This window comes from Notamacropus eugenii, chromosome 1, assembly GCF_028372415.1.
Source record: "Notamacropus eugenii isolate mMacEug1 chromosome 1, mMacEug1.pri_v2, whole genome shotgun sequence".
Taxonomy (NCBI): Eukaryota; Metazoa; Chordata; class Mammalia; order Diprotodontia; family Macropodidae; genus Notamacropus; species Notamacropus eugenii.
Window position 1 is genome coordinate 451,773,192 of NC_092872.1, and position 25,645 is coordinate 451,798,836.

The 25,645-nt window shown below is 34.0% G+C and overlaps 2 protein-coding genes and 1 pseudogene across 2 annotated transcripts; 2 read left to right on the forward strand and 1 right to left on the reverse strand.

Moving 5' to 3' along the window:
- Positions 1-1,439: 1,439 nt before the first annotated feature.
- On the reverse strand, positions 1,440-9,797 carry LOC140519194 (14-3-3 protein theta pseudogene; annotated as a pseudogene).
- On the forward strand, positions 3,200-4,141 carry LOC140526700 (olfactory receptor 2D2-like). Its single transcript, XM_072643144.1, has one exon. The coding sequence runs from the start codon at positions 3,206-3,208 to the stop codon at positions 4,139-4,141; it is 936 nt and encodes a 311-aa protein (XP_072499245.1). The 5' UTR covers positions 3,200-3,205.
- Positions 9,798-18,728: 8,931 nt separating the features above from the next.
- On the forward strand, positions 18,729-19,664 carry LOC140526710 (olfactory receptor 2D2-like). Its single transcript, XM_072643153.1, has one exon. It carries the CDS (start codon positions 18,729-18,731, stop codon positions 19,662-19,664), a length of 936 nt encoding a protein of 311 aa, XP_072499254.1.
- Positions 19,665-25,645: the final 5,981 nt, after the last annotated feature.

Genomic DNA, 25,645 nt, shown 5'->3' on the forward strand with positions numbered 1-25,645 from the left:
GCTCTGGATTGTACCTGGTTATGAAAAGTAGAATTTTCAATCACTATTAGTGTGTCAGAGTCCATAGAAGGTTTCTTCTCTTAATGCAGTTATATACATGGTTTTGACACTCTGTCCATCTCATTAATTCATTTCACTCTTCATGATTTCTCCCTAGAGGACTTCTCGCTACCACACTTCAAGTGGTATATCCATCAATATCATTAATGGCATCTAGAACTTGGTGACACCAGCTATTAAAGAAGATTTCTATTCATAAATATGCTTTATTAAATAAATTCAAAAAAAGTTAGTCATATGTCATTCAGAGGTCACGGTCCAATAAAAATAATATTCTACTTGGTACTTAATGTCAGAAATAATCTATTATTATTCAAACCAAATTATTATTATGTTTAGTACCAAAAGTAATATAAAAATGTTATACTTAGGTACTTACAAAAGCCTTTTTTTCAGTATAAGACATGTATAATGAAATCATTAAGACTAATAAATCCATACAACACATTAAAATTAGATAATAATTTATCTTTTCCCTTGAATATTAGTGCTAGAGAAAATGCTGTTTGAATAAGAATAGAATGGGGAAATATATATACATATACATATATACATACATACATATACATATATACAATGTTTTTGAAACTTTAGAAAGGATTTTTTTGGAACTTTCAAGTGAGTTAGATATTGATGGAATTTCTCTTCCTAATTTTGTTTCAAAATGTCATAGCTTTCTTTTTCCTGGATACCACAAAAATCCCTCTATTTCTCATAAGCTTATGGGAGATTAGTTTTGGATCCGAGATAGAATTTGGAATGAGAGATTGGTATAGAGAGGAGGATGAAGAGAAAGCAAGAAGAAAGTAAGAAGGAAAGGTGAAAGAGAAGAGAAAATGGACAGGAAAACAAACAGGGAGGAGGAGGAGAGAGGAGAGGAGGAGGAGGAAGAGGAACGGGAGAAAGGAGAGAGAAGGGGGGGAGAGAGAGACAGAGAGAGAGAGAGACTGAGAGACAGAGAGAGAGAGAGAGAGAGAGAGAGAGAGAGAGAGAGAGAGAGAGAGAGAGAGAGAGAGAGATGGGATAACTGTTTGATTGGATAGGAAAGGGGAAATGACTTCACAAGAACATGTGCTCATTATATTTGTAAGCAAGGTTGCTTGTTTTGAAATTGATATGTGATAGTGAATTTCAGAAGAAAATTGGCAACTGTGGAATTTGTCTAGAGTTCAAAAGGAAGTCTTGGGAAGACACGTGATTCCCTACACTGACCATCAGACTGTGCTCTCAGCCCAGGCCATTTTGTTTGCTGTTTTGAGTGAGTGACAGAAAAGATATCATGATAGTTGGGGGAAAAGAGGAAAAAGAAGAGCACCCAAACATTTGTTTGTATGAAGCATTCATCAGACAGACATATTTCACTTTAGGCAATGCTTGCATTTTCCTTTATGTAGCATCTTAGAAATTGAAAAGCATTTTCATATCCCATCATTTCATTCTCTCCTTAGGAAAAATATAGAATATGATGTCTTATCTAAGACATGATCTAAGACCAAGGAGAGAAACTTAGGGTGAATAAAAATGTAATGGAAATAATTAGACAGAAAACCTTTCTGAGGTACCACATTTGAATGAAGAATGCTGTACAAGATGAAAAGTGATAGACAGATAAAAGGCTATTGCTATAAGAATTCAGACATACTATATAGCAGGATGTCAAAGACTATGGTGACATACATAAATTGGCCAGCAAGGTTAAGCATTTTAAATGGGAACAGGCCCTTATATAAGGGCAGTGTATTTAATGGAGCTATCTTTCCAGTTTCCAGTGGAACTCTTCTGTTTTATATGTTTTATATGTTTATGTGTTTATATGTTATATATATAATCCCTGAAATATGATTAGTGCTTTATCCATTGGCCACTCTTTTGTATTTATGGACTAAACCTATAATTTAATGAGTGTAGGGAACTCCTGGCAAAGAACTTCCCCTTCCAAGGCAGACTAGCACTTTTTCTAAAACTTAGTCTTAGAGAACTATCTGGAGTGCTGAGGTAAAATCTTCTAACCAGAGTCACAGACAGTATGCATTAGTCAGGATTTGAACTCTGGTCTTCTTGATGCTGAAGACAGCTCTCTATCTTCTATACTATCCTGTCTCTATTAGGAATTTTATAAAACTTTTCTCATTATCATGCAAGAAAGGGTACTTTCTCTTATGTAGGTGATTTGAATAGGGGGTGCTACTGCCTCCTGAAAGAGGTCTTCACACAATTCAACATCTTTTCCATTTTTCTTGAGGGTTTGCAATTCATACTGTTCCTAATATATTGGGCTGGACTACTCATACTAGTTAGAGAAGAGTCTCACTGAGTATTCTGAAAACCCAGTCTTGATGCCCAAATTCTGGTGGATGATTCTCTTTAAAAGAGAAGGTCTTGCAGCATTTGTAGTTGTTCTTCAGCACATCTTCCTATACTCCCAATGTCCTGATGTTTCCTATGAGACTCATGGAGGAACTTTACGCAATTTAACTCTTCCACTAAAAAAAACAAAAAATAAAAAACAAAACCTGTTAGTCAGAGGCCAAATAATTGTCCAAGAAAAAAGAATAATTGTCTAGCCATTGCTTTCCTTTCCAAGTCAGTTCTATTCCTTTTAGTTTTCTCTTATGTTTCAGTAGATAAGTAGCAGAAAAATAATAATACTCTGGTTCATATTGTTTTCCAACAGGCCACTGTACTTGCAGGGGAAGGGACAATAAGATGATACAAGATGAGCATTAGTGAAGCTAAACATGAAGTCTCACACTTTATTTTTTAATGATCTGCAAAAATACAGAATTGGTAAGATTCAACTTAGCATTAATGGGAGAAAGTTCATGGGAGAAAGACCTGAAGACTAGTTATTGGTTAAATTATAAGCTTAATATGAATGCATACAACTGCAGGTAATTAAAAGATTTCAGCTCAATTTGGGGAAACACTTTTTTTTCTGTGCTGTCCAATATAGAATGAATTCCCTGTGACATAGGGCATTACCTTCACTGGTATATTAAATGACCGCACATAAAAGTGGTATTAATCACTGAAGGTTGCACTAGATAACTTTTAACATCCTTCCCAAAGGAAGGTTCTATGATTCTCCAGGCTACACCTTGGCATCTAATATCTCTTGACTCCTTTATAAAGAAGCAAAGCGAACATGAACCAGACCAACCAGACCTGGGTGACAGAATTCTTCCTCTTAGGACTTTCTGATGACCCACAGACTAAGCAGTTGCTCTTTGTGTTGTTCCTGGCAGTCTACTTGGGCACCATACTTGGAAACCTCCTCCTCACATCCTTGGTTCTATTTGACTCACAGCTCCATACACCCATGTATTTTTTCCTCTGTAATTTATCTTTGTCTGACCTCTGCTTCTCAACCATCACTGTTCCCCAAACTCTAATCCACATGTTGTCTAGCCAGAAATTAATTTCTTTCACAGGTTGTGCAGCTCAAGTTCTTCTCTTTTTATTCCTTGGAAGTACACAGTGTGCTTTATTAGGTGTGATGTCCTATGACCGTTACTTGGCAATCTGTGATCCCATGCATTATTCCCTTGTCATGACATGGAGGATGTGTGGCCTTTTTGCCATAGGGTGCTGGTCCAGTGGCCTTATTGCATCCTTAGTGGATAGTACATTTATACTTAGCCTCCCTTACCAGGGAGACAATCAGATTGCTCACTTCTTCTGTGAGGCCCCAGCCCTTTTGGTTTTGGCATCTGCAGACACTCACAGAACAGAATTGATCATTTTCCTTCTGGGTGTAGTGATTATAGTTACACCTATGTCCCTGATCCTGGTCTCATATGTGTGTATCATAATTTCTGTCATCAAAATGAAATCAGCCTCAGGGAGAATCAAGGCTTTCTCTACCTGTGGCTCCCATCTCATTGTGGTCATCCTTTTTTATGGAGGAGCAATCATCAACTACATGACACCTAAATCTTCACAGGAACTTGGGAAGATGATATCTGTGTTCTATGCAGTGGTAAACCCTATGCTCAACCCCCTCATATATAGCCTGCGGAACAAAGATGTGAAGAGGGCATTCAGGAACGCAGCCAGCAGAACACGATTCTGCAGGACCTGATCGTCTCACCTGTCATTGAATGTAACATTGTCTATCTCTTCTAATCTTAGTCTTTAACTTCTTGGAAAAACTGGCCTCTTATGACTAGAATTAGAAGGCAGTAATACATGTTTATATTGCTATGTAATCATGTATGAGGTAGTTACATATTGTATACCCATAATATGTCTAACGTGAAGAGAGAGATGTAGAGATGACACATTTACCCCTCTGGAGACTTGTGTGGAATGATGGTAATTTGGAAGACATAAGGACAGTCTAGTTCATATGGCAGTACCATAGTCATTAAATATTCTGCATTGGACTGTAGAGAACAGAGACTAATATGAAGTAAGTATTCTTAGGAATAAGCAGAGGTAGTCAAATATTTGGGAGGCAGATAGGAAGATCAACTCACATAAAAACCAATTAAAAACTAGCTTGAAAATGATTACTATTAAGCAGTGTTCAACATGTGTAACGTTATAGCACCATTATATTTCTTCATGAAAAGACTATATCTTTAGGACTGTGTTTTCTATTGGATACAGGATTTTCTGTCATTTAATATTTATGTATATAAATAACCTCCATCAATACTATCAAACTAAAATTGAAATGGGACCCATGAATGCAATACGTAATCATTCCTATGGGATGCTTATTGAATTAGTTTTAAAATGTAATATTAAATATGTTCATTATATTTTTATGTATTTTATTAAATATTTCTCAATTATATTTTAACCTAATTCTAGATGCATTCTGGAGTGTTGTGGCATCACAGATGCCCTATATATAAATTATATTCCACTTTTTATTAATGACTTGAGGTAGTATTTCATATAATTTTAGCCAATATCAGATTGTTTTTATCATTACCATCTTATAATGCAATTTAAGCTCTGGCACGGCTAAACCTCCTTTCTATTTTTTTTTCATTAATTCCTTTGATATTTTTGAACATTTGTGCTTCTAAATGAATTTTGTTACTATTTTTTCTAGCTCAATAAATACTATTTTAGTAATATAGCTGGTATGGCATTGAATGCATCTAATTAGATCAAATTGTCTTTTTATTTTACTGACTCTGTCCTACTATCAACAATTAATATGTGTCCAATTATGTAAATCTGATTTTATTTGTGTAAAAAGTGTTCTGTAATTATGTTCATATCATTCCTGGTTTTATTTTGGCAAGTATAATCCCAGGTATTGAATGCTGTCTTTTGTTACTTTAAATGGGGGTATTTCTTACTATCTCTTACAGAATTTTGTGGGTGATAGAAAAGCTGATGAATTATGTGGATATATTTTAAATACAGTTATTTTGCTAAAATTTCTATTTCAATTAGCTTTTTAGTTGAATCTCTAGGATTTTTCAAGTATATTATCTGCAAAAATATAGTTTTATTACCTCATTTCCCATTCTTATTCCTTCAACTTCTTTTTCTTCTCTTACTTCTATTGTTAGCATTTCGAAGGCAATATTAAATAATATTGATGATGATGGGCATCTTTGTTTCTCTTTTTATCTTCTTTAGAAAGCTACTAGTTTTTCCCCACTACAAATAATGCTCACTGATGGTTTTAAATATATTTTTTCTTATCATTTTAAGGAAAATTAACTTATATCTATGGTTTTGAGTGTTTTTAATTGGAATGAGTGTTATATTTTGTCAAAATTTTTTTGTGTCTATTGTTATAGTCATATGATTTTGTTGCTTTTATTACTGATATAATCAATTATGCTGCTATTTTCTCTTGAGTTCAATCATTCCTGCCACTTTGATATAGATTCTACTTGATCATAATGAATAATCTTTGTGATATATTATTGTAACTTGCAAGCTAGGATTTTATTTAGGATTTTTGCATTCATATTTGTTAGTGAAATTGGTCTATAATTTTCCTTTTCTGCTATTGAAATTCCTGATTTCAGTATCAGCAGTATATTTGTTTCATAAAAAGACTCCTCCTCTGTCCATTATTCCAAATAATTTATTTACAATTGGAATTAGTTGATCTTTAAGTGTTGGTAGAATTTAGCTGTAAATTCAACTAGCTTCTGTGATTTTTCCTTAAGAAGCCCATTTATTGCCTGCTCAATTTTGTTTTCTAAAGCAAACTTATTTAAATATTTTATTTTCCCTTCTGTCAATTTAGGCAGTTTATATTTTTGCAAATATTCTTTTATTTCACTTAAATTGTTAAACTTACAGCATATAATTGGGCAAAATAGATAGTAGTAATTTGTTGATTTCGTTTTCATTATTGGTATATTCACCTTTTCCTTTTTTGATACTCTTGATTTGGTTTTCTTCTCTCTTTCTTTCATCTTGTTAACCAATAGTTTGTCTTTTTATTGTTTCTTTCTCATAAAACAAATAACTAGTTTTATTCTTTAATCTAGTGGCTTTCTTACATTCAATTTTTAAAATTTCCCCTGTAATATTTAGGATTTCCAACTTGGTATTTTATTGAGGATTTTTTACTTGCTTTTTTTCAAGTTTCTTTAATTGCATAACCAAATCATTGATCTACTCTTTCTCAATTTTAAAATTATTGATCCATCTTTCTCAATTTTATTGTCATGAGCATTTAGAGATATAAATTTTCTCTGATTACTGCTTTTGCTGCGGCCTATAGGTTTTAGCATGTTGTTTCATTATTAGTGTTCTTGTCAATAAAATGATTTTTTGTTTTTAAGGCTTGTCCTTTAACCCATTCATTTTTAAAATTAGGTTATTTCAGCTGCCTATTAATTGTTAATCTGTGTTTCTGTTGTCTCTTATGAAATGTAATTTCTTGTTGCATTATTATCTGAAAAGAATGCATTCAATATTTTGTTTTCTGCATTTAACTATAATATTTTTGTGCCCAAATATATAGTCAATTTTTGTAAAGGTACCATGTATTGTGCCGAAAAAGATATATTCCTTTCTATTCCCATTCAGTTTTCTCTCTCTATCGATCATGTTCAGCTTGACTAAGATTCTTTTCACCTCCTTGACTTCTTTTTTAAAAATTTATCCTTTGGTTAGACTTATGTAGTTCTGAGAGGGGAAGGTTGAAGCCCCCCACTATTATAGTTTTGCTATTTCCATTTATAATTCATTAACTTTTCCTTTAAAATTTGGATATTATAACATTTAGTGCATATACGTTTAGTATGGACATTACTTTATTATCTCTGGTACCTTTTAACATCATGTAGTTTCCCTGACTTTGTCTTTAATAAAACCCATTTTAGCTTTAACTTTGTCTGAGATCATGATTACTAACCCTGCTTTTCTTGCATCCACTGAAGTCTAATAAATTCTGCTCCAGCCCTTTATTTTAATCTATGTGTGTCTCTCATTTTTAAGTATGTTTCTTGTCTACAACATATTGTCTGATTCTGGTCTACTTCTGCTTTAAGGGGGGGTTCATCTCATTCACATTCAATGTTATAATCAGTGGTTGTGTCTTTCTCTCCATCCTTTGAGCAGGGACAAAAAATAGGAGGGAGGGAAATACACAGTTAGTTATCATGTGAACTGTGAACTAAGACTATGAACTATGAATGGGATGAACTCACCCATCAAATAGAAGTTGGTAGCAAAATGGAAAAAAACCAGAACTCAATAGTATGTTGTTTATAGAAAGCACCCTTGAAACAGAGAGAAATGCAGAGTAAAAACAAATGACTGGATCAGTATCTATTATGCTTCAGCTGAAGTTAAAAAAAACAAACCAAAGCCAAAATGGGTAGCAATCATGATCTCAAACAAAGCAAAAGCAAATAAAAATCTAATTAAAAGAGATAAAAAGGGAAACTATATCATGTTTAAATGTACCACAGATAGTGAAGTAATACTAATACTAATCACATATGCACCAAATGGTATAGCATCCAAATTCTTTTTATTTTTTATTTTTTGGTTTATAAAATGTAATTTTATTTTATGTTACTTTGCTGTTATACAGGGCATAACATTTTCACAAGGTTTTTTGGGGACTACAATCAATGATTAGCAACACACAATAGTGGTCCAAACTTTCTAAGTAACAATCACTGGGCAAAGGTGACACCCTCTCACATGTGCACAAATCTGCATGAGAAACTACTAAAAATGTTAGGCCTGGACTCATATATTTCCAATGGTTCCCCCCAGTCTAGTGTGTTAAGAAATGACCTGAACTATAATTTGCTAAAAAGCAACATTTGTATTATGGTAGTTACATGCTACTTCTACTACATAGTAAAGCAGACACCAGAACTACAAAGGCAGGAGTGTGAGTGAACTTTTATTGAGACGAGGACATTGTCAAATGAAACAGCAGCAACTGAGAGTAAGAAAACTTCGTGCTGTCACAGGACTTATTTTACAGTAGGCATATTTCAGTTTGTGATCCCTAACTCTAAAATGCCAACCTTGTTTCCATTTGAGGCAATACTTCCAAGATTCCTCCTTAAAAGGCACATATAAGAGCATGTGAAAGTTGTTTGGTGAAAGGAAAACCCTGAAAAATAGGGTGGGAATATGGGGGATAGGTGGTGGGGAAAGCTGTGTAAAACACTTGAGTTATATTTAACTACATTTTCATATCTTCACTATAATACAAAACACAGTCACTTGCAGAACTGGTTTAGATTTTTAAATACCAGATACACTTTAATCCTCTACATAAGTGTTTGGAAGTTACTTATGTTTATATAAAATGAAGCTATTAATACTTTTCTATAGCAGTAACCGCATACCAGGAAGGCCAGGACAAACACAAATCAAGGAATGGAGTTTTCCCAAAGCTGCAGAATGAAAAGACTGTAAATGATTGATTTCCATACACATGAATGGGTTCTGTTTGCTATAGGAAATCCAAGTGGAGCTATAAGAAATGGAGACATGTAAAAAGGTTTCTTGAGAGAAAGGAAGATGACACCCTGTATGAATTTTAATTTTCTGCACCTTCTGCAGCATCGTATTCTTCTCCCGCACTGTCTGACGTCCATAATGTTAGGTTGTCTCTAAGCAACTGCATGATAAGGGTACTGTCTTATGTAGGAGTCTTCTTTCAGTGTATTAAATTCTGCAACAGCCTCATCAAAAGCCATCTTAGCCAATGTGCAGGCAAGCTCTGAGTTATTAAGGATCTCATAGTAAAATACAGAAAAGTTAAGAGCTAGCCCCAGGCGAATTGGATGTGTAGGTTGCATCTCTTTCTTGCTGATGTCAAAGGCTTCTTTATAAGCTCCTTGGGAATTATCTATTGCTTGTTTTTGGTCATCGCCACACGCTACTTCAGCAAGGTACCAGAATTAGTCTCCTTTCATTTTCAGATAGAAGACCTTGCTCTCTGGATGAGTCGCATTAGCTATTAAAAACTTGTCCAACAATTCCAGGACGGTGGTGCAAATGAATCTCAGTTCACACTCCAGTTTCTCCCGGAAGTCCTTGACCAGCTGCATCTTCTTGTCGGTGGTGTCGGTTTTCTGCTTGATGCTGGAAATGTCCCTCCAGGCTGACCTTTGTCCTCCGACCATGTTCTTGTAGGCCACTGAGAGTGGGTTGTGCTCCTTGTTGGAGAGCTCGGCCCCTTGCTTGGTCACCACCTTCACGCAGGTGGCCATGTCGTCATAAAGATTGGTGTGCCTGGCCAGCTTGGCCTTCTGGATCATCTTGGTCTTCTCCATGGTAGGCTGGGTTTGGATGGGTATGGGGGAAGCGGCGGCAGCAGCGGGATTCTGGGGAGAGGGAGAAGCAGAACCGAGGCAGAGCAGGAGAAAATCAACCCAGGTCAGGAGGAGTCCTCGAAAGCCTTCACCATCACAGCCTTGGATCGCCCCTACTTTGATCAGCTTTTTGTAGCATTCAAATTCTTAAAGGAAATGTTGGTGCACCTGAACTTTTCCCTCTCAGAATTACACAAAAATAACAGAAAAGTAAACAAAAAAAGTTAAAGAGATGAATAGAATTTTAGGATGTTAGATATGATAGACATCTGGATGAAACTGAATGGGAATAGAAAGGAATATGCCTTTTCTCAGATGTATATGGCACTTCACAAAAAGTAATAATCTATCAGAGCATTAAGAATCTCACAAACTCATAACCTCTCAGGAATATTTAATACATTCTTTTCTGACAGTAATGCAATAAAATTGCATCAATAAAAGGCCACAGAAACATACATAAAAATTAATTAGAAACTAGATAATCTAATCATAAAAATGAGTGGGTCAAAGAACAAATGAAGGAAACAATAAATGATTCATTAATGAGAATGACAAGAATGAGACAACGTACCATAAATTATGGGATATGGTCAAAGCATACTTGGGCAAAGATTTATATCTCCAAATAAATAAAATAGAGAAAGAGCAGATCAATAAATTGGGCAAGCAATTAAAAAACCTTGAAAAAGAACCAATTAAAAATCCCCAATTAAACATCAAACAAAAAACTGAAAAATAAACTAGAGATTAATTAAATTGAAAATAAGGAACCTATTGAACTGAGAAACAAATCTAGGATCTGTTTTTAAGAATAAACATCCCCACTAAAATAGTTAAAACATTGGTTAATTTGATTAAAAAGAAAGAAGAAAACCAAATTACTGTAATCAAAAAAAGAAAGGATGACCACCACCAATATAGATGAAATTAAAACAATTATTAGGAACCATTTTGCCCATGGTGGACATGAGTATGTTGAAAAAAAAGAACTAGTGACAGAATATAGAGAATCACCATTATAAAGTGTGTCATTGAAGAATTATATGGTCAGAAAAAGAAATGAGTCAATTATGTAGTGAAAACATAGGAAAAATAATGGAAAACCTGATAACTGCATTGGTGTCCACATAAGTCCAGAGGTCTGAAGGAGCCCCCTTTCACATTGAATATACCTCCAACATCAAAATTTTCCTTAATGGAAGATTTCTTATGTGGGGAGGGAAAAGTCAAGAGTGACAGAAGATGAGAACATTATGGATGCACAATATGCAAAATAATAGGTATTCCCACCTTCCCTGTCAATGAGATCAAAGAACCACTGAAATGTCAAAGAAAATATTTCTCATGGCATCTACACATCCCTCTCCACAAAGTTGCCCAAGAAAATTTGGTGAATTCATGTTGAGTGGTATTGAGAAGAAAATGAAAGGGAATTCTAGCACATAAAAGATGATATCTAAGGAGCAGAATACTCAGTTGCATTTTGACCAGGATCATCTCTCATCCTCCACCCTTCTCCTCTCACTTTTCATTTAGGAGCATTTCATGCTTCCCAACAAGTTGGAGGGAGAAGTAGACATTAAATCTCTTCAATTTCTCCTCTAAGAGGAAAACCAGGCTACCCTTAGAAGAGAGATAATAGTTATTCAGCTGGGTTAAAAACACAAACGTTGAATCTTTGGTTTAAGTCACTATGCAATTAACTCTACACTCCATACTGGTTGAGTTTTTCAACTTAAACAATAAGACAATTCCTTATAGGTATTTCCATGTCAACCATAAGTGCCTAGTTAAATTTTTATTTCTAAATTATCATCTCTTAATTAAAGTCTTTTTTTTTACACAATCTCATTCCTCCCACAAGCTTTTCCCACTAAACCATACTTGATAATTGGCTTTCAAGAAGAGATTGAATGACCACTTGGAGTTCCTTTCTGATATGACTTGGACTAGATGCCTGCCAATTTATCATAAAATTAAAAATTTGAGGACTCTCTGAAAGGAAGCAACTTGATTTTCCTGACAGTCTAGTTTCTGTTCTGGAGAAAGATATTTTCTGGTAATGAGATATGAGATTGAAAAAGACCCTGTGAGTGGTAGCTTTGGGAGAATTGTCAAGGGGTGTGAGCTTGTGAGGGACTGTGAGGTAAGGTGCTTAAAAGAAACATGTAGCACAGCAGTATTGCTATTCTAAACCAAAATAAGTCCTGTTCATTCTGAGGTAGTGATCACTAAGCCAGAATGCAGAACTAGTACTGCTGGATTAAAAAGCAAGAAGAAAACCAAATTACCTGTATCAAAAAATGATAAGGGTGACAATAACACTAACAAATATAAAATTAAAGCAAGTATAAGCAATTATTTTGCCTAATTAAATAACAGTAAATTTAACAATATAAATGAAATGAAAAATATTTACAACAAATTATAAATGACTCAGATTAGCAGAAGAGGAAAGAAAATATCTAAACAGACCTATTTTGGAATAAGAAATTGAACAGGTCATTAATGACCTTCCTAAGGAAAAAAAAATACTGGGATCAGATGAATTTACAAGTAAATTCTATCAAACCTCTAAAGATCAATTAATTCCAGTGTAAATAAATTGTTTGGAAGAAGAGCGAAAAAAAAAGTTGTAACAAATATGAAGAAATTATGAACAAGAAGACTTCAGAGAGGCCTGGAAGGACTTTTATGATCTGATGCTGAGCTAAAGAAGCAGAACCAGGAGAACTTTGTGCACAGCAGCGACCACAGTGTGCGAGAGTTTTTTATGCTAGACTTGGAACTTCGTAATAACGCAAGAACTTAAAAATAATAATAATAATTCCCAATGGTTTTCTAAGGCAAAATGCCTTCCACACTCAGAGAAAGAACTATGGAATTCATTTGCAGAATGTAGCAGATCTTGTTTGTTTGTGTGTGTGTGTGTGTGTGTGTATTATGTTTTGATTTGTTATATGACTTCTTCCATTTATTTTAGTTCATCTATACAGCATTATTATAGTGAAAATGTATTGAATAGGAAAGTATATGTAGATCACATATAGAATTGTATGGCATCTTGGGGAGGTAGGTGAGTAGTAGGGGGTAGGCAGGGTGGTAAAAATATAAGTTTTTTGGTAGTGATTGTAGAACATTAAAAAAACAAATAAAAATAAATAAAAATGAAAAAATAAATCTGAAAATAAAAAAATGGTGCTGATAATTAAATCAAGAAGAGTAAAAACTGAGAAAGAAAATTATAGACCAATTTCATTAATGAATTTGGATGCAAAAGCTTAAATAAAAACTAGTTAAAAGATTACAACAATGTATTACAAAGATTATACATTATGATCAAGTGGAATTTATTCCATGAATGTAGGGATGGTTTAACATGAGGAAAACTATTACCATAACTGATTACATCATTAGTAAAAGTTAAAGAATCATATGATTATGTCAATAGATGTAGAAAAAGCTTTTGATAAAGTAAAAGTCACACAGAAGCAGACTTTAACTCAATATAAGAACAAAATCTAATAATTACAGCTGCTCAATAATTAACTGAGTTGTCACATGACATGATGAGTTTCCCACCATTGAAGGTTTTCAAGCATATCCTGGATCACTACTTATGAGTCAAACAGTCTATTAATAAGCATTTATAAAGTTACTAGAATATTCAAAGCACAATACTAGGAATTGGAGATAGAAATGGACATGTGAGTAGCTTGTCCTTGAGAATCTGACATTATACCAGCAGGATCAGATTTTACAGAAAATTACTTATGGGATATATGGCAAAAAATACAAGTTAACATAGGGATTATTAACAAATAGGGATGATCAGAAGGCCTCGTGATGGAGGTAGCATTTTACTTGACTCTTAAAAGGAGCTAGCGATTCTAAAATGTTGTGAAGGGGAATCATTCTAAACATGGAGGAGAGTCTGTGCCAATGTATGAAGACAGAATATGAAATATTAGGTGAAGGGAAAGGGACGCAGGTTAGTTTGTAGGAGTTGTAGAGAGGATTGATATTTTGATTATATCTGGATGACCTATGTGTCTCCAAGTTGAGAGCATATTTCTAAGTTATCATTCAAAATATCTTAATATAACCAGGCATCAAGTCATAACATTCCATTAATTAATATGTTGTTGGACATTAAACTGATACTTTTTCTTGGTAAAACAAATGTAGAAGTAAAGTCTAAGTATCTCACACATTCTCCTCAGGTAATAATCTCATTTCTTATTGCATGTCAAAAAATGAATGGTCTCCACAACTGGACACTCAATCATCCATTGATATAATTACCAGAGTTACTGAAGAGGACAGCAGAATGGGAGAAAAGAGTAGACTGAAATTTTGGAGTTAAAGATTTACATTTTAAATACTTGAAATGTATCCTACTTCTTCTTTTTCACCTGAGAGAGAACTGCATCGAGAAGAAACATTCACTTCTTGATCTATCCTCTGGAGCATGATGCTCCAGAGACCATCTCCACACTACAGACTATGTAACTAGCTTTGTCCTCATCGAAACAAACCTTGTTTGAAAAGTAAGTCCTCAGAACCACTAAGGATACTTGTTTGGGGGAAGGAAGGATTTAATTCGCTTTATCACTCTTCCCCTTCTCCTCCAAACCCTGTTCCTGTCAAGGAACAAAGATTGGATGAAAACTCAATGCTTTAGTTATTTGTTACTGGAAGTTTCCATCTCCAAAACCTAGCAGCTATTTTTCATGTGTCTATTCTATTATTATTCTGTTCTATTATTATATTTATTTATAATTATTCTATTTGCATGCATCTATTCATATTTGGAGTATCTTTCTGAATATGAGATCCTTTCTTAGTGTTTTCTGTCTTTCAGGTAAGAATGTGAGCTTATAGATAGATAAGGGTAGAATACTAAAGGGTTACTTTTAAAGACGCATACTTAGATGTGGGTTGTTTTCTTTTAATAGATTTGGATTTAGAATTTCCATATCTTTGTCTCTGTTTCAATATTCCTTGTCAACCATGTCTGATTTGCCAATGGTTTCCTTTGGAAATAACTCCACACAGGAGACTTCCCTGTTTGATCTGTTTCTCCAATCATCAGATCTACATCCTCAGAAAATGTCATGCAGTGAGGTTGGGGTGATGACTTGTATGAAAGAATGACTTTCCTTAATGTAGGTGTGGCTTTTGAACATTGTATAAGTACACACTTTCATGACTTGGGGGTAAGATACTGAGGGACCCATTTCCTCAATATTTTAATCTAGCACCTGTTAATTCATTCTTATCAAATAACTCAGAACTTGTCATAGTGAAACCTGAGAATTCCCTTTGAGGACTTCTGATTATTTATGTCCTCTAAAAAGTAGGTGGGCAAAAGAGATCAAATTTTAGGGATTTGTCTGTTCTAATATTCTCCTTTCCTTACACCACTTCCCCAACAACAGGAATCCATTTGAGCTTTACCAATAGCAAGTGTTTTCAGATATTATTAACTTGATTGTTACAAGCATTGAGAAGGAGTTTGAAAAGTTTCTCCTAACATACTTATGAGTATCCCAAGGAATTTTGAATACATAGTACATAGTAACTATTTCTACTGGGCAAATGTTGTGTGGTAGTGGACAAAGAAAGAGAGATTATATTCTTCCAGGTCCATCTTTGGTCTGATCAATTCATGAGCATCTTGTACAGTTCACTTGTACACACTTCTGAGGAATAACATTGACTAAGAGAAACATGTTCAGAAGATGGCAGCCAATTTGGTGGGGATGGGGAGGGTTGTAGCCTTACACATGAGAACAGATTGAAAACTCTTTGAAAACTTAGAGAGCAGAGAAGACTTAGAACTGGGAAGGACAGGATAGCTATTGTCAAATATTTGAATACTGGACAGAAGGAGGAGGAATTCTTTAATTTTTTCATGGTGATACAGAACAATGCAAAAAGTAATAATTAAAAGGATTTTCTTATGTTCTCTGTAACCCAGAAACCTTAAAATAGAGCTTTCAGTTGATGTTCATGTATGTTTCTTTGATATTTTGATGAAGGTAATTTGACAATTTTTAAAATATAATTTAAAATGTAAAACAATTTAAATTTTGAATTTTTAAAAGATTACAATCATTCTTAGATCACTGACTGAACAGAAATGGAGACTAAGCCAGATTTTTTTCTTTATATGGCATTTTTCTATAGAAAATCTGAGGTGATGGATGGATAAAAGGTTATTGTTAAAAATGACCAGAGAAAACCAAATAAAGATGATATATAATAGATCACATCCATAAATTTGTCAGCTAACCATTTTAAGTGGGAACAAAATATTATAGTCATATTTTATGGACCTATCCTTTCAATTTCCAATAGAACTACATCTTCTATGTAGTATAGGGGATTCCCTAAAATGTGATTAGTACTTCATCCATCTGCCCACATTTTGTCTTTTGTTTGAAGACTGAATATGTAAATTCATCTGTATAGGAAACTCTAGCCAAGGAAATTCATATAGCAATGCAGATTGACAGGTTCTCTAAAACACAGTCTTTCTTAGAGAACTCCCTGGGGGTATTGAACTGAAATGTTCTGCCCAGAGTCAGTATGCCGTAGTGCCATGATTTGAATTCTGGTCTTTCTGATACTGAGGACAGCTCTCTATCCTCTACATTATACTATCTCTCTTTAATAGGAATTTAATAGAAACTTTATAAACCTTTCTCATCACTGTGCAAGATAAGATTCTTTCTCTTATACAGCTAATTGAAACAAAAGGTTTATTTCCCAAATAGAAGACTTCACACCTTTTGACAAATTTCTGTTTTTCTTGAGGGTTTTCAACTCATGATGCTACTACTATTTTGAGCTGGAACATGCATACCAATTGAGGTAAGAGTTTTGTTAGGGTCAAAATTTGGTGCCAAATTTGGTAGGTGATGATTATCTTTATAAGAAAATGTCTTCCAACATGTGTAGTTTCTCTTAAGATCACCTAAGTATTTTCCTAAATGTTCTGGCATTTTCTATCAGACCCAAAGAGGAACTCTATGAAGTATCACTCTTTCAGTAAAATAGCCTACTCTGTCAGAGGACAAATTTTTGTCCAGGAAAATAGGAGTAATTGTCTAACCAGTTCTACCTTCTCCAAGCCAACTATTTCTTTAAGTTTTGTCTTTAAGTAAAAAGATAATAGTAAGCTAATCGTACTTTGGTTCATTAGGTTTCCCTCTAGACCACTGAATTCTTATAGAGGAAAAGATAATAACATGATACAAGGAGAACATTAGCAAGGATAAATACAAAGCCTTATCCTTTAAGGAATTTTTTAAAAATCTACAAAAGTACAGAATCAGTAAGATTCACCTTAGCATCAATGGGAGAAAGTTCATGGGAGAGGGAACTCATTACTCAATATTGAGTTTAGTTACAAGCTCAATGTGAATGAATCAACTGAAGGTAAACAAAACTAACAGAATAATAGACTGTAGTAAGTTAAATGTATCATTGATGATCAAATGAGTCAAAAATATATTGAATTATGTGATAGCTAGACTACACACAGATTATTGTGTTGAGTTCTTGACCTCCGGATTAATGATTTGGATTTAGTTTTTGTTGCTTTAGAGGATGAAATAGAGATCAATGCATGGAACTTGCAGTATAGTCCTTTCTCCTAAAACACTGCTTTGAAAATAACTTTTATTCCAAAGTATTATATTAGGGACCAATTTGAGAATTTCTAATTTGTTCATGCACAAGTTCATCAAGTACACAGAAAAATGAACCACTTCAAAATAACTTGAAAAGAACATACTGACACACACTTCAGCTAGCAAATTCCAGGTCTTTTTCAGGCAAACTTCTAGGTAAAGTGCCATATTAATTGTATATATTCTGGTGCAGGAAGATCGGTGGATTATAAAGGACTGACCCTCACCTACATGTTTTGCCCTAGTCCTCTCATGTTCCTATCAATGACCCTCAGCCCCTAAATTCAAATTTGCTGACCTATTGGACCCAGGCTACATAGGAATCTGCAGAAACAAAAACTGGGATTATAAATTGTACTATTTATACATTCTGATCATTTAATATGTATATGCCATTGTTAGCTTATTTTATGATACTGTTGTTTTAAACTATGCAATTGTTTTTATTAGTTTCCTTTTTTTATATCACTGGTGAAAGCTTTGAGTGTTGTAGCCCTAACCCTATTTCCCCTCGACAAGATCCATGCTTTTCATTGTGTGATTTTTGTATGGTTTGGTATTTTTTAGGACATACTTGTGAGTATTAGCAGGACTGACAGTACTGGGTGGAAGATTTCAGCTCTATTTTGGAAAGCATATATTTTTTAACAGCACTGTCTCCAACACAGAAAATGTTCCTTGTGATATAGGGCGTTGATTTCAATGGATATTGAAAAGTGACCACACAGCAATGCAGTTATTGATGATTGAAGGCTGCACTAGATAACTTTTGGGGCAGCTAGATGGTGCAGTGGATAGAGCACCAGTGCAGGAGTCAGGAGGATCTGAGTTCAAATCTCACCTAGATATGTGACACTCACTAGCTGTGTGACCTTTGGCAAGTCACTTAACCCCAATTGCCTCATCCTGGGTCATCTCCAGTCATCCTGATGAATATCTGGTCACTGGATTCAGATGGTTGTAGAGGGGAAGTGAGGTTGGTGACCTGCACAGTCCTCCCTCACTCAAAAAACCAAAGTCAAGTGCAAGTCATGTCATTATTTCTCTGATGACATGGTCTTCTTTGGCAATGAAGGATGAACATACAGGTAACTTTTAGGGTTCTTCCCAAACCAAGGTCCTATGATTTTTTAGGCTACATCTTGACACCCTATACATCTTGACTCTTCTATAAAGAAACAAAGGGAATATGAACCAGACCAACCAGACCTGGGTGACAGAATTCTTCCTCTTAGGACTTTCTGATGACCCACAGACTCAGCGGCTACTCTTCATATTGTTCCTGGCAGTCTACTTGGGCACACTACTTGGAAACCTCCTCCTCACATCCTTGGTTGTGTTTGACTCACAGCTCCATACACCCATGTATTTCTTCCTGTGTAATTTATCTCTGTCTGACTTCTGCTTCTCAACCACCACTGTTCCCCAAACTCTAATCCACATGCTGTCTAGCAAGAAATCAATTTCTTTCACAGGCTGTGCAGCTCAAGTTCTTCTCTTTCTGTTCTTTGGAAGTACAGTGTGTGTTTTATTAGGTGTGATGTCCTATGATCGTTACTTGGCAATCTGTGATCCCATGCACTATTCCCTCGTCATGACATGGAAGGTGTGTGGCCTTTTCGCCATAGGGTGCTGGTCTAGTGGCCTTGTTGCATCTGCAGTGGACAGTACATTCATATTTAGCCTCCCTTACCATGGAGACAATCAGATTCCTCATTTCTTCTGTGAGGCCCCATCTCTTTTGGCTTTGGCTTCTGCAGATATTCACAGAACAGAGATGGTCATTTTCTTTGTAGGTGTAGTGATTATCGTTACACCTTTGCTCTTGATCTTGATCTCATATATGTTCATCATAGTGTCTGTGGTCAGGATGAAGACAGTCTCTGGGAGACTGAAGGCCTTCTCCACCTGTGGCTCCCACCTCATTGTGGTCATCCTATTTTATGGGTCAGCAATCACCACCTATATGACACCTAAGTCTTCACAGGAACTAGGGAAGATGATATCTGTGCTCTATTCTGTGATAAACCCTATGCTTAATCCCCTCATATATAGCCTGAGGAACAAAGATGTGAAGAAGGCGTTCAGGAATGTAGCCAACAGGACACCATTGTGCAGGACCTGATCCTCTCTCCTGTCAATGAGTGTAATATTGTCTATCTCTTCTAATCTCAGTCTTTAACCTCCTGGAATAACTGGCCTCTTTTGACTAGTATTAGAAGGCAATAATACATGTTTATATTGCTCTGCAATCATACATGGGGTGGTTACATATTGTACTCCCGTCATATGTCTGAGGTGCAAGATGTGGACATGATACATTTACCCCTCTAGATACTTGTGTGGAATGATGGTAATTTGGAGGACATAACATTTGGAAGACTCACTAGCTGTGTGACCTTTGTTTGTGACCTTAGTTCGTATGGCAGTACCATACCCTTTGAATATTCTGTATTGGACTGTAGGGGACAGAGACTAATACAAAGTATTCTCAAGAATGAGCAGAGGTAGTCGTCTTTGGGAGGCACATAGGAAGATCAACTCACATAAAAACCAATAAAAAACTATCTTCAAATTGATTACTGTTAAACAGTGTTCAACATGTGTAACGTTATAGCACCATTATATTTCCTCATGAATAGACTGTATCTGGAGGATTGTGTTTAGGATACAGGTTTTTTGTGTCATTTTATATTCATGCATGTAAATTACCTATATCCATGCTATCAAACTAAAATTGAAACGGGGTCCATGAATTCAATACATAAACATTCCTATGGGATGCTAATTGAGTTAGTTTTTAAATGTAATATTAAATATATTTATTGTATTTTTATGTATTTTATTAAATATTTCTCAGTTATACTTTAACCTAATTCTAGATGCATTCTGAAGTGTTGTGGGGCCACAGAAGCCCTATGGACTGTGTGTTTGAAACTTCTGAACTTCATTTTTGGTTATAACTTGCTTCTACCCCTACCAATTGTTATCTTTGCAACAAAGTGGCAAGGGGTTTGGGCGAAGAGTGTTTAGGGAAGTCTATCAATATCTCAATCTTGCTGGATAGTACTGGGAGAATTCTTAAACTATAATGCTGTACTTGTGCTACTAATGAATGAAGACAAATTTTCTGAACTCTTCTCTGGTGCTGTTTGTTCAATATAATTCCATGGCATTCAGCAATTTTAAGCTATTTATATTCCTCTTTTTATTGATAACTTGAGGTAATATTTCATACAATTTTAGCTGTTACCAGATCACTTTGATAATTACCACCTTATAATGCAGTTTCAGCTCTGGTACTGCTAAACCTTCTTCCTTTACGTTGTTTTTCATTAATTCCTTTGATAATCTTGAATGTTTGAGCTTCTAAATGAATTTCATTATTTTTTCTAGCTCAATAAATAATTTTTTGGTAATATATTTGGTATAACATTGAATAGATTTAAGTAGATAGAATTGCCTTTTCTATTTTAATGACTATGCCTAACTATCAAAAATTAATGTGTAAAAATATGTAAATCTGACTTTATTTGTATAAAAAATGTTTTATAATTATGTTTATGTAGTTCCTGGTTTTGTCTTGGTGAGTACAATCTCAGGTATTTAATGCTATCTTTTGTTACTTTAAATGGGGGTATTTCTTACTATCTCTTATGGAATTTTGTTAGTGATATATGCTGATGATCTATGTGGGTATATTTTATGTCTAATTATTTTGTTAAAATTATTATTTCAAATAGCTTTTTAGTTGAATCTCTAGAATTTTTCAAACATATCATTTGCAAAAAATATAGTTTTATTACTTCATTGCCCATTCTGATTCCTTCAATTTCTTTTTCTTCTCATATTTCTATTGTTAGCATTTCTAAGGCAATATTGAATAATATTGGTGATAATGGGCATCTTTTTTTCTCTCTTTCTCTTCTTTAGAAGACTACTAGTTTATCCCCACTACAAATAATGCTTGCCGATGTTTTAAAAGAGATTTTTCCTGTCATTTAACAGAAAATAGCTTTATACTTATGCTTTTGAGTGGTTTTAATTGGAATTATTGTTATATTTTGTCAAAAGGTTTTGGTATCTGTTGTTATAATTATATGATTTTGTTAGTTTTATTACTGATATAAGCAATTGTGCAAATATTTTCCCTAGTGTTAAACTATCCCTGCCACTGTGATCTAAATCCTACTTGGTCACAATGTATAATCTTTGAGATATATTATTTTAATTTGCCAGCTAAGATTTTATTTGGGATTTTTGCATTCATACTCATTAGTGAAATTGGTGTATAATTTTCTTTTTCTGCTATTGGTCTTCCTGATTTCGATATCAACATTGTATTTGTTTCATAGAAGGAGCTTGATGGGACCCCTTCTTTGCCCATTATTCCAAATAATTTTTTTTTAATATTGAAATTAGTTGATCTTTAAGTATTTGGTAGAATTCAGCTGTAAATCCAACTGATTTTGATGCTTTTTCCTTAAGAAGCCCATTCATTGCCTGTTCAATATATTTTTCTAAAACAGCCTTATTTAAACATTTTATTTCCATTTCTGTTAATCGAAGTAGTTTATATTTTTTGGTGGTTTATATTTTTACAAATATTCTTCTATTTCACTTAAATTGTTAAATTTATTGGCATATAATTGGGCAAAGTAACTAGTAATAATTGTATTGAATTCATTGTCATTAGTGGTATGTTTACCTTTTTCTTTTTTGATACTATTAATTTGATTTTCTTCTCTCAGTGAGTCTTTCATAAGGTTAACAATAGTTTATCTCTTTTAGTGTTTTTTTCCCCATAAAACAAACTCCTCATTTTATTCTTTAATTTAGTGGCTTTCTTACATTCAATTTTTAAAACTTCCTCTTTGATTTTTAGGATTTCCAACTTGGCATTTAATTGAGGATTTTTGACTTGTTTTTTTCTAATTTCTTCAATTGCATAGCCAAATCATTGATCTGCACTTTATCAATTTTAAAATTATTGATCTGTCTTTCTCAATTTTATTGACATGAGCATTTAGAGGTATAAATTTTCCTCACATTGCTGCTTTTGCTATGACCCACAGGTTTTGGCATGTGTCTCATTATTAGTATTCTCCTCAACAAAATGATTTACTGTTTTTAAGGCTTGTTCTTTAATCCCTTCATTTTTAAGATTAGATTATTTCAGCCTTCAATTAATTGTTAATCTTTGTTTCCATGGTCTCTTATTAACTGTAATTTTTTGTTGCATTATGATCTGAAAAGAATATGTTCAATATTTTTGCCTTTCTGCAACTAAAATTTTTGTAATTTATGTAGTATGAAATTTTTGTGCCCTAATATGTGTTCAATTTTTGTAAATGTACCATGTGTTGTGGAGAAAAAGATATATTCCTTTATATTCCCATGCAGATCTCTCTAGATATTGATCATATTCAGCTTATCTAAGATTCTTTTCACCTCCTTGGCTTCTTTTTTACTTAGTCTTTGGCTAGACCTATCTAGTTTTGGGAGGAGAAGGTTGAAGCCCCCCACGATTACAATTTTGCTATTACCATTTGTAATTCATTAACTTTTCTTTAAAAATTTGGGTACAATAGTATTTACTGCATAAAGGTTTAGTATGGATATTACTTCATTATCTATGTTACCTTTTAAACATTGTCATTTCCCTATGTCTTTTAATAAAATTGATTTTAGCTTTAACTTTGTCTGAAATCATAATTGCCAGCCTTGCTTTTCTTGCATACAATGAAGCCTGATAAATTCTGCTCCAGCTCTTTATTTTAATCTATGTGTGTCTCTCATTTTTAAGTGTGTCTTTTGTCTACAACATATTGTCTGATTCTCATCTAATTCTGCTTTAAGGAGAAGTTCATCTCATTCATATTCAATGTTATACTCATTAGTTGTCTATTTCCCTTCATTCTTTCAGCAGGGATAAAAATAGAAGGGAGAGAAATTCATAGTTAGTAATCATGTGAACTGTGAACTAAGACTGTGAACCATTAATGGGATAAACTCACCCATCAAATAGAAGTTCGTAGCAAAATGGATGAAAAAACAGAACTTAATAAGAAATGTCTTTGAAACAGAGAGACATACAGAGTAAATCAAAGGACTGGATCAGTATCTATTATGCTTCAGTTGAAGTTAAAAAATCAAATCCCTCAATGAGTAGCAGTTATGATCTCAGACAAAGCAAAAGCAAATATATATATATATATATACATATATATATATGTAAAAGAGATTGATAGGATAATTGTAACATGTTTAAAAGTAACACAGATAATGAAATAATATCAATATTAATCACATATGCACCAAATGGTATAGCATCCAAATTCTTAAAGGAAATGTTAAATGAGTTATAGGAAGAAATAGATGGTAAAATTTTCCTCATGGTGGACCTGAAGTTTCCTCTCTCACAATTAAATAAATCTAACCTCAAGGTAAACAAAAAAGAAGTTTAAAGATGTGAATAGAATTTTAGAAAGTTAGCTATGAGAGACATGGGGATGAAACTGAATGGGAATAGAAAGGAATATGCCTTTTCCTCAGATGTATATGGCACCTTCACAAAACCTAATTATCTATCAGAGCATGGACAAACTCAACACTTCACAACCTCACAGACATATTTAATACATCCTTTTCATATAGTAGTAATACAATAAAGTTGCATCAATAAAAGTCCACAAAAACACCAATCAAAAGTTAATTGGAAACTAAATAATCTAATCATAAAAATGAGTTGATCAAAGAACAAAGAAGGAAACAATAAATGATTCATTAATGAGAATGACAAGAATGAGACAGCACACCAAAATTTATGGGGTCTAGTCAAGGAACATTTGGGCAAAGATTTATATCTTCAAATTGATAAAATAGAGAAAGAGCAGATCAATAAATTGTGTAAGCAACAAAAAAACTGGAAAAAGAACCAATTAAAAATCCCTAATTAAACATCAAATAAAAAAAATCCTGAAAAACAAAATAGACATCCATAAAATTGAGAGTAAGAAAGCTATTGACTTGAAAAATAAATCTAGGACCTGTTTTTATGAATAACCCCCCCAATATAATAGATTGGGTTTAATTGGTTAAATTTGGTTAAATTGATTAAAAAGAAAGAAGATAACCAAATTACCAGTGGAAGATTTTCTTGAGGGAGGGGAAGAGTCAGGAGTGGCAGAAGATGAGAACATTATGGATGCATTGCAATATGCACAATTGTAGGTATTTCTACCTCCACTGTCAATAAGATCACAGAACCATTAAAATATCAAAGAATACATTCCTCATGGCATCTACCACAACCCTATCCACAAAGTAGTCCTAGAAAATTTAGTGAATTCGTGTTGAGTGTTATGAAGAAGAAAATGAAAAGGAATTCTAACACATAAAAGACTTTGCCTAAGGAGTAGATTACTCAGTTGCATTCTGACAAGGATCATCTCTCATCCTCCATCATATTTCATCCCCTCCTTTCACATTTCATTTAGGAGAATTTCATGCTTCCCAACAAGTTGGAGGGAGAAATAAACATTAAATCCCTTTAATTTCTCCTCCAAGGGGAAGATCAGGCTACTCTTAGAAGAGAGGTAATAGTCACTCTGCTGGGCTAAAAGTACAAGCATTGAATCTCTGATTTAAGTCACTGTGCAATTAACTCTATACTTCATACTGGCTGACTTTTTCAACTTAAAAAATGAGACAATTCTTTGTAGGTATTTCCATTTCAACCACAAATGCCTAGTTAAATCTTTAATTCTCAGTTATCATCTCTTTATTGTTCATGTCCTTTTCTTTTTATCCACTCTCATTCCAGTTTCTGAACTAGAGAAAGATATTTTGGTTGGACTAGATGACTGCAAATTTATTATAAAATTAAAAATTTGGGGACTCTCTGAAGGGGAGCAACTTGATTTCCCTAAGAGTCCAGTTTCTGTCCCAGAGAAAGATATCTTCTGGGAATGGGGTATAAGATGGAAAGGACCATGTGAGTGGTAGCTTTGGGAGAATTGTTGTGGGGTTTGGACTTGTGAGGGACTGGGAAGTAAGGTGCTCAACAGAAGCATGTAGCACTGCAGTATTGCTATTCTTGACCAA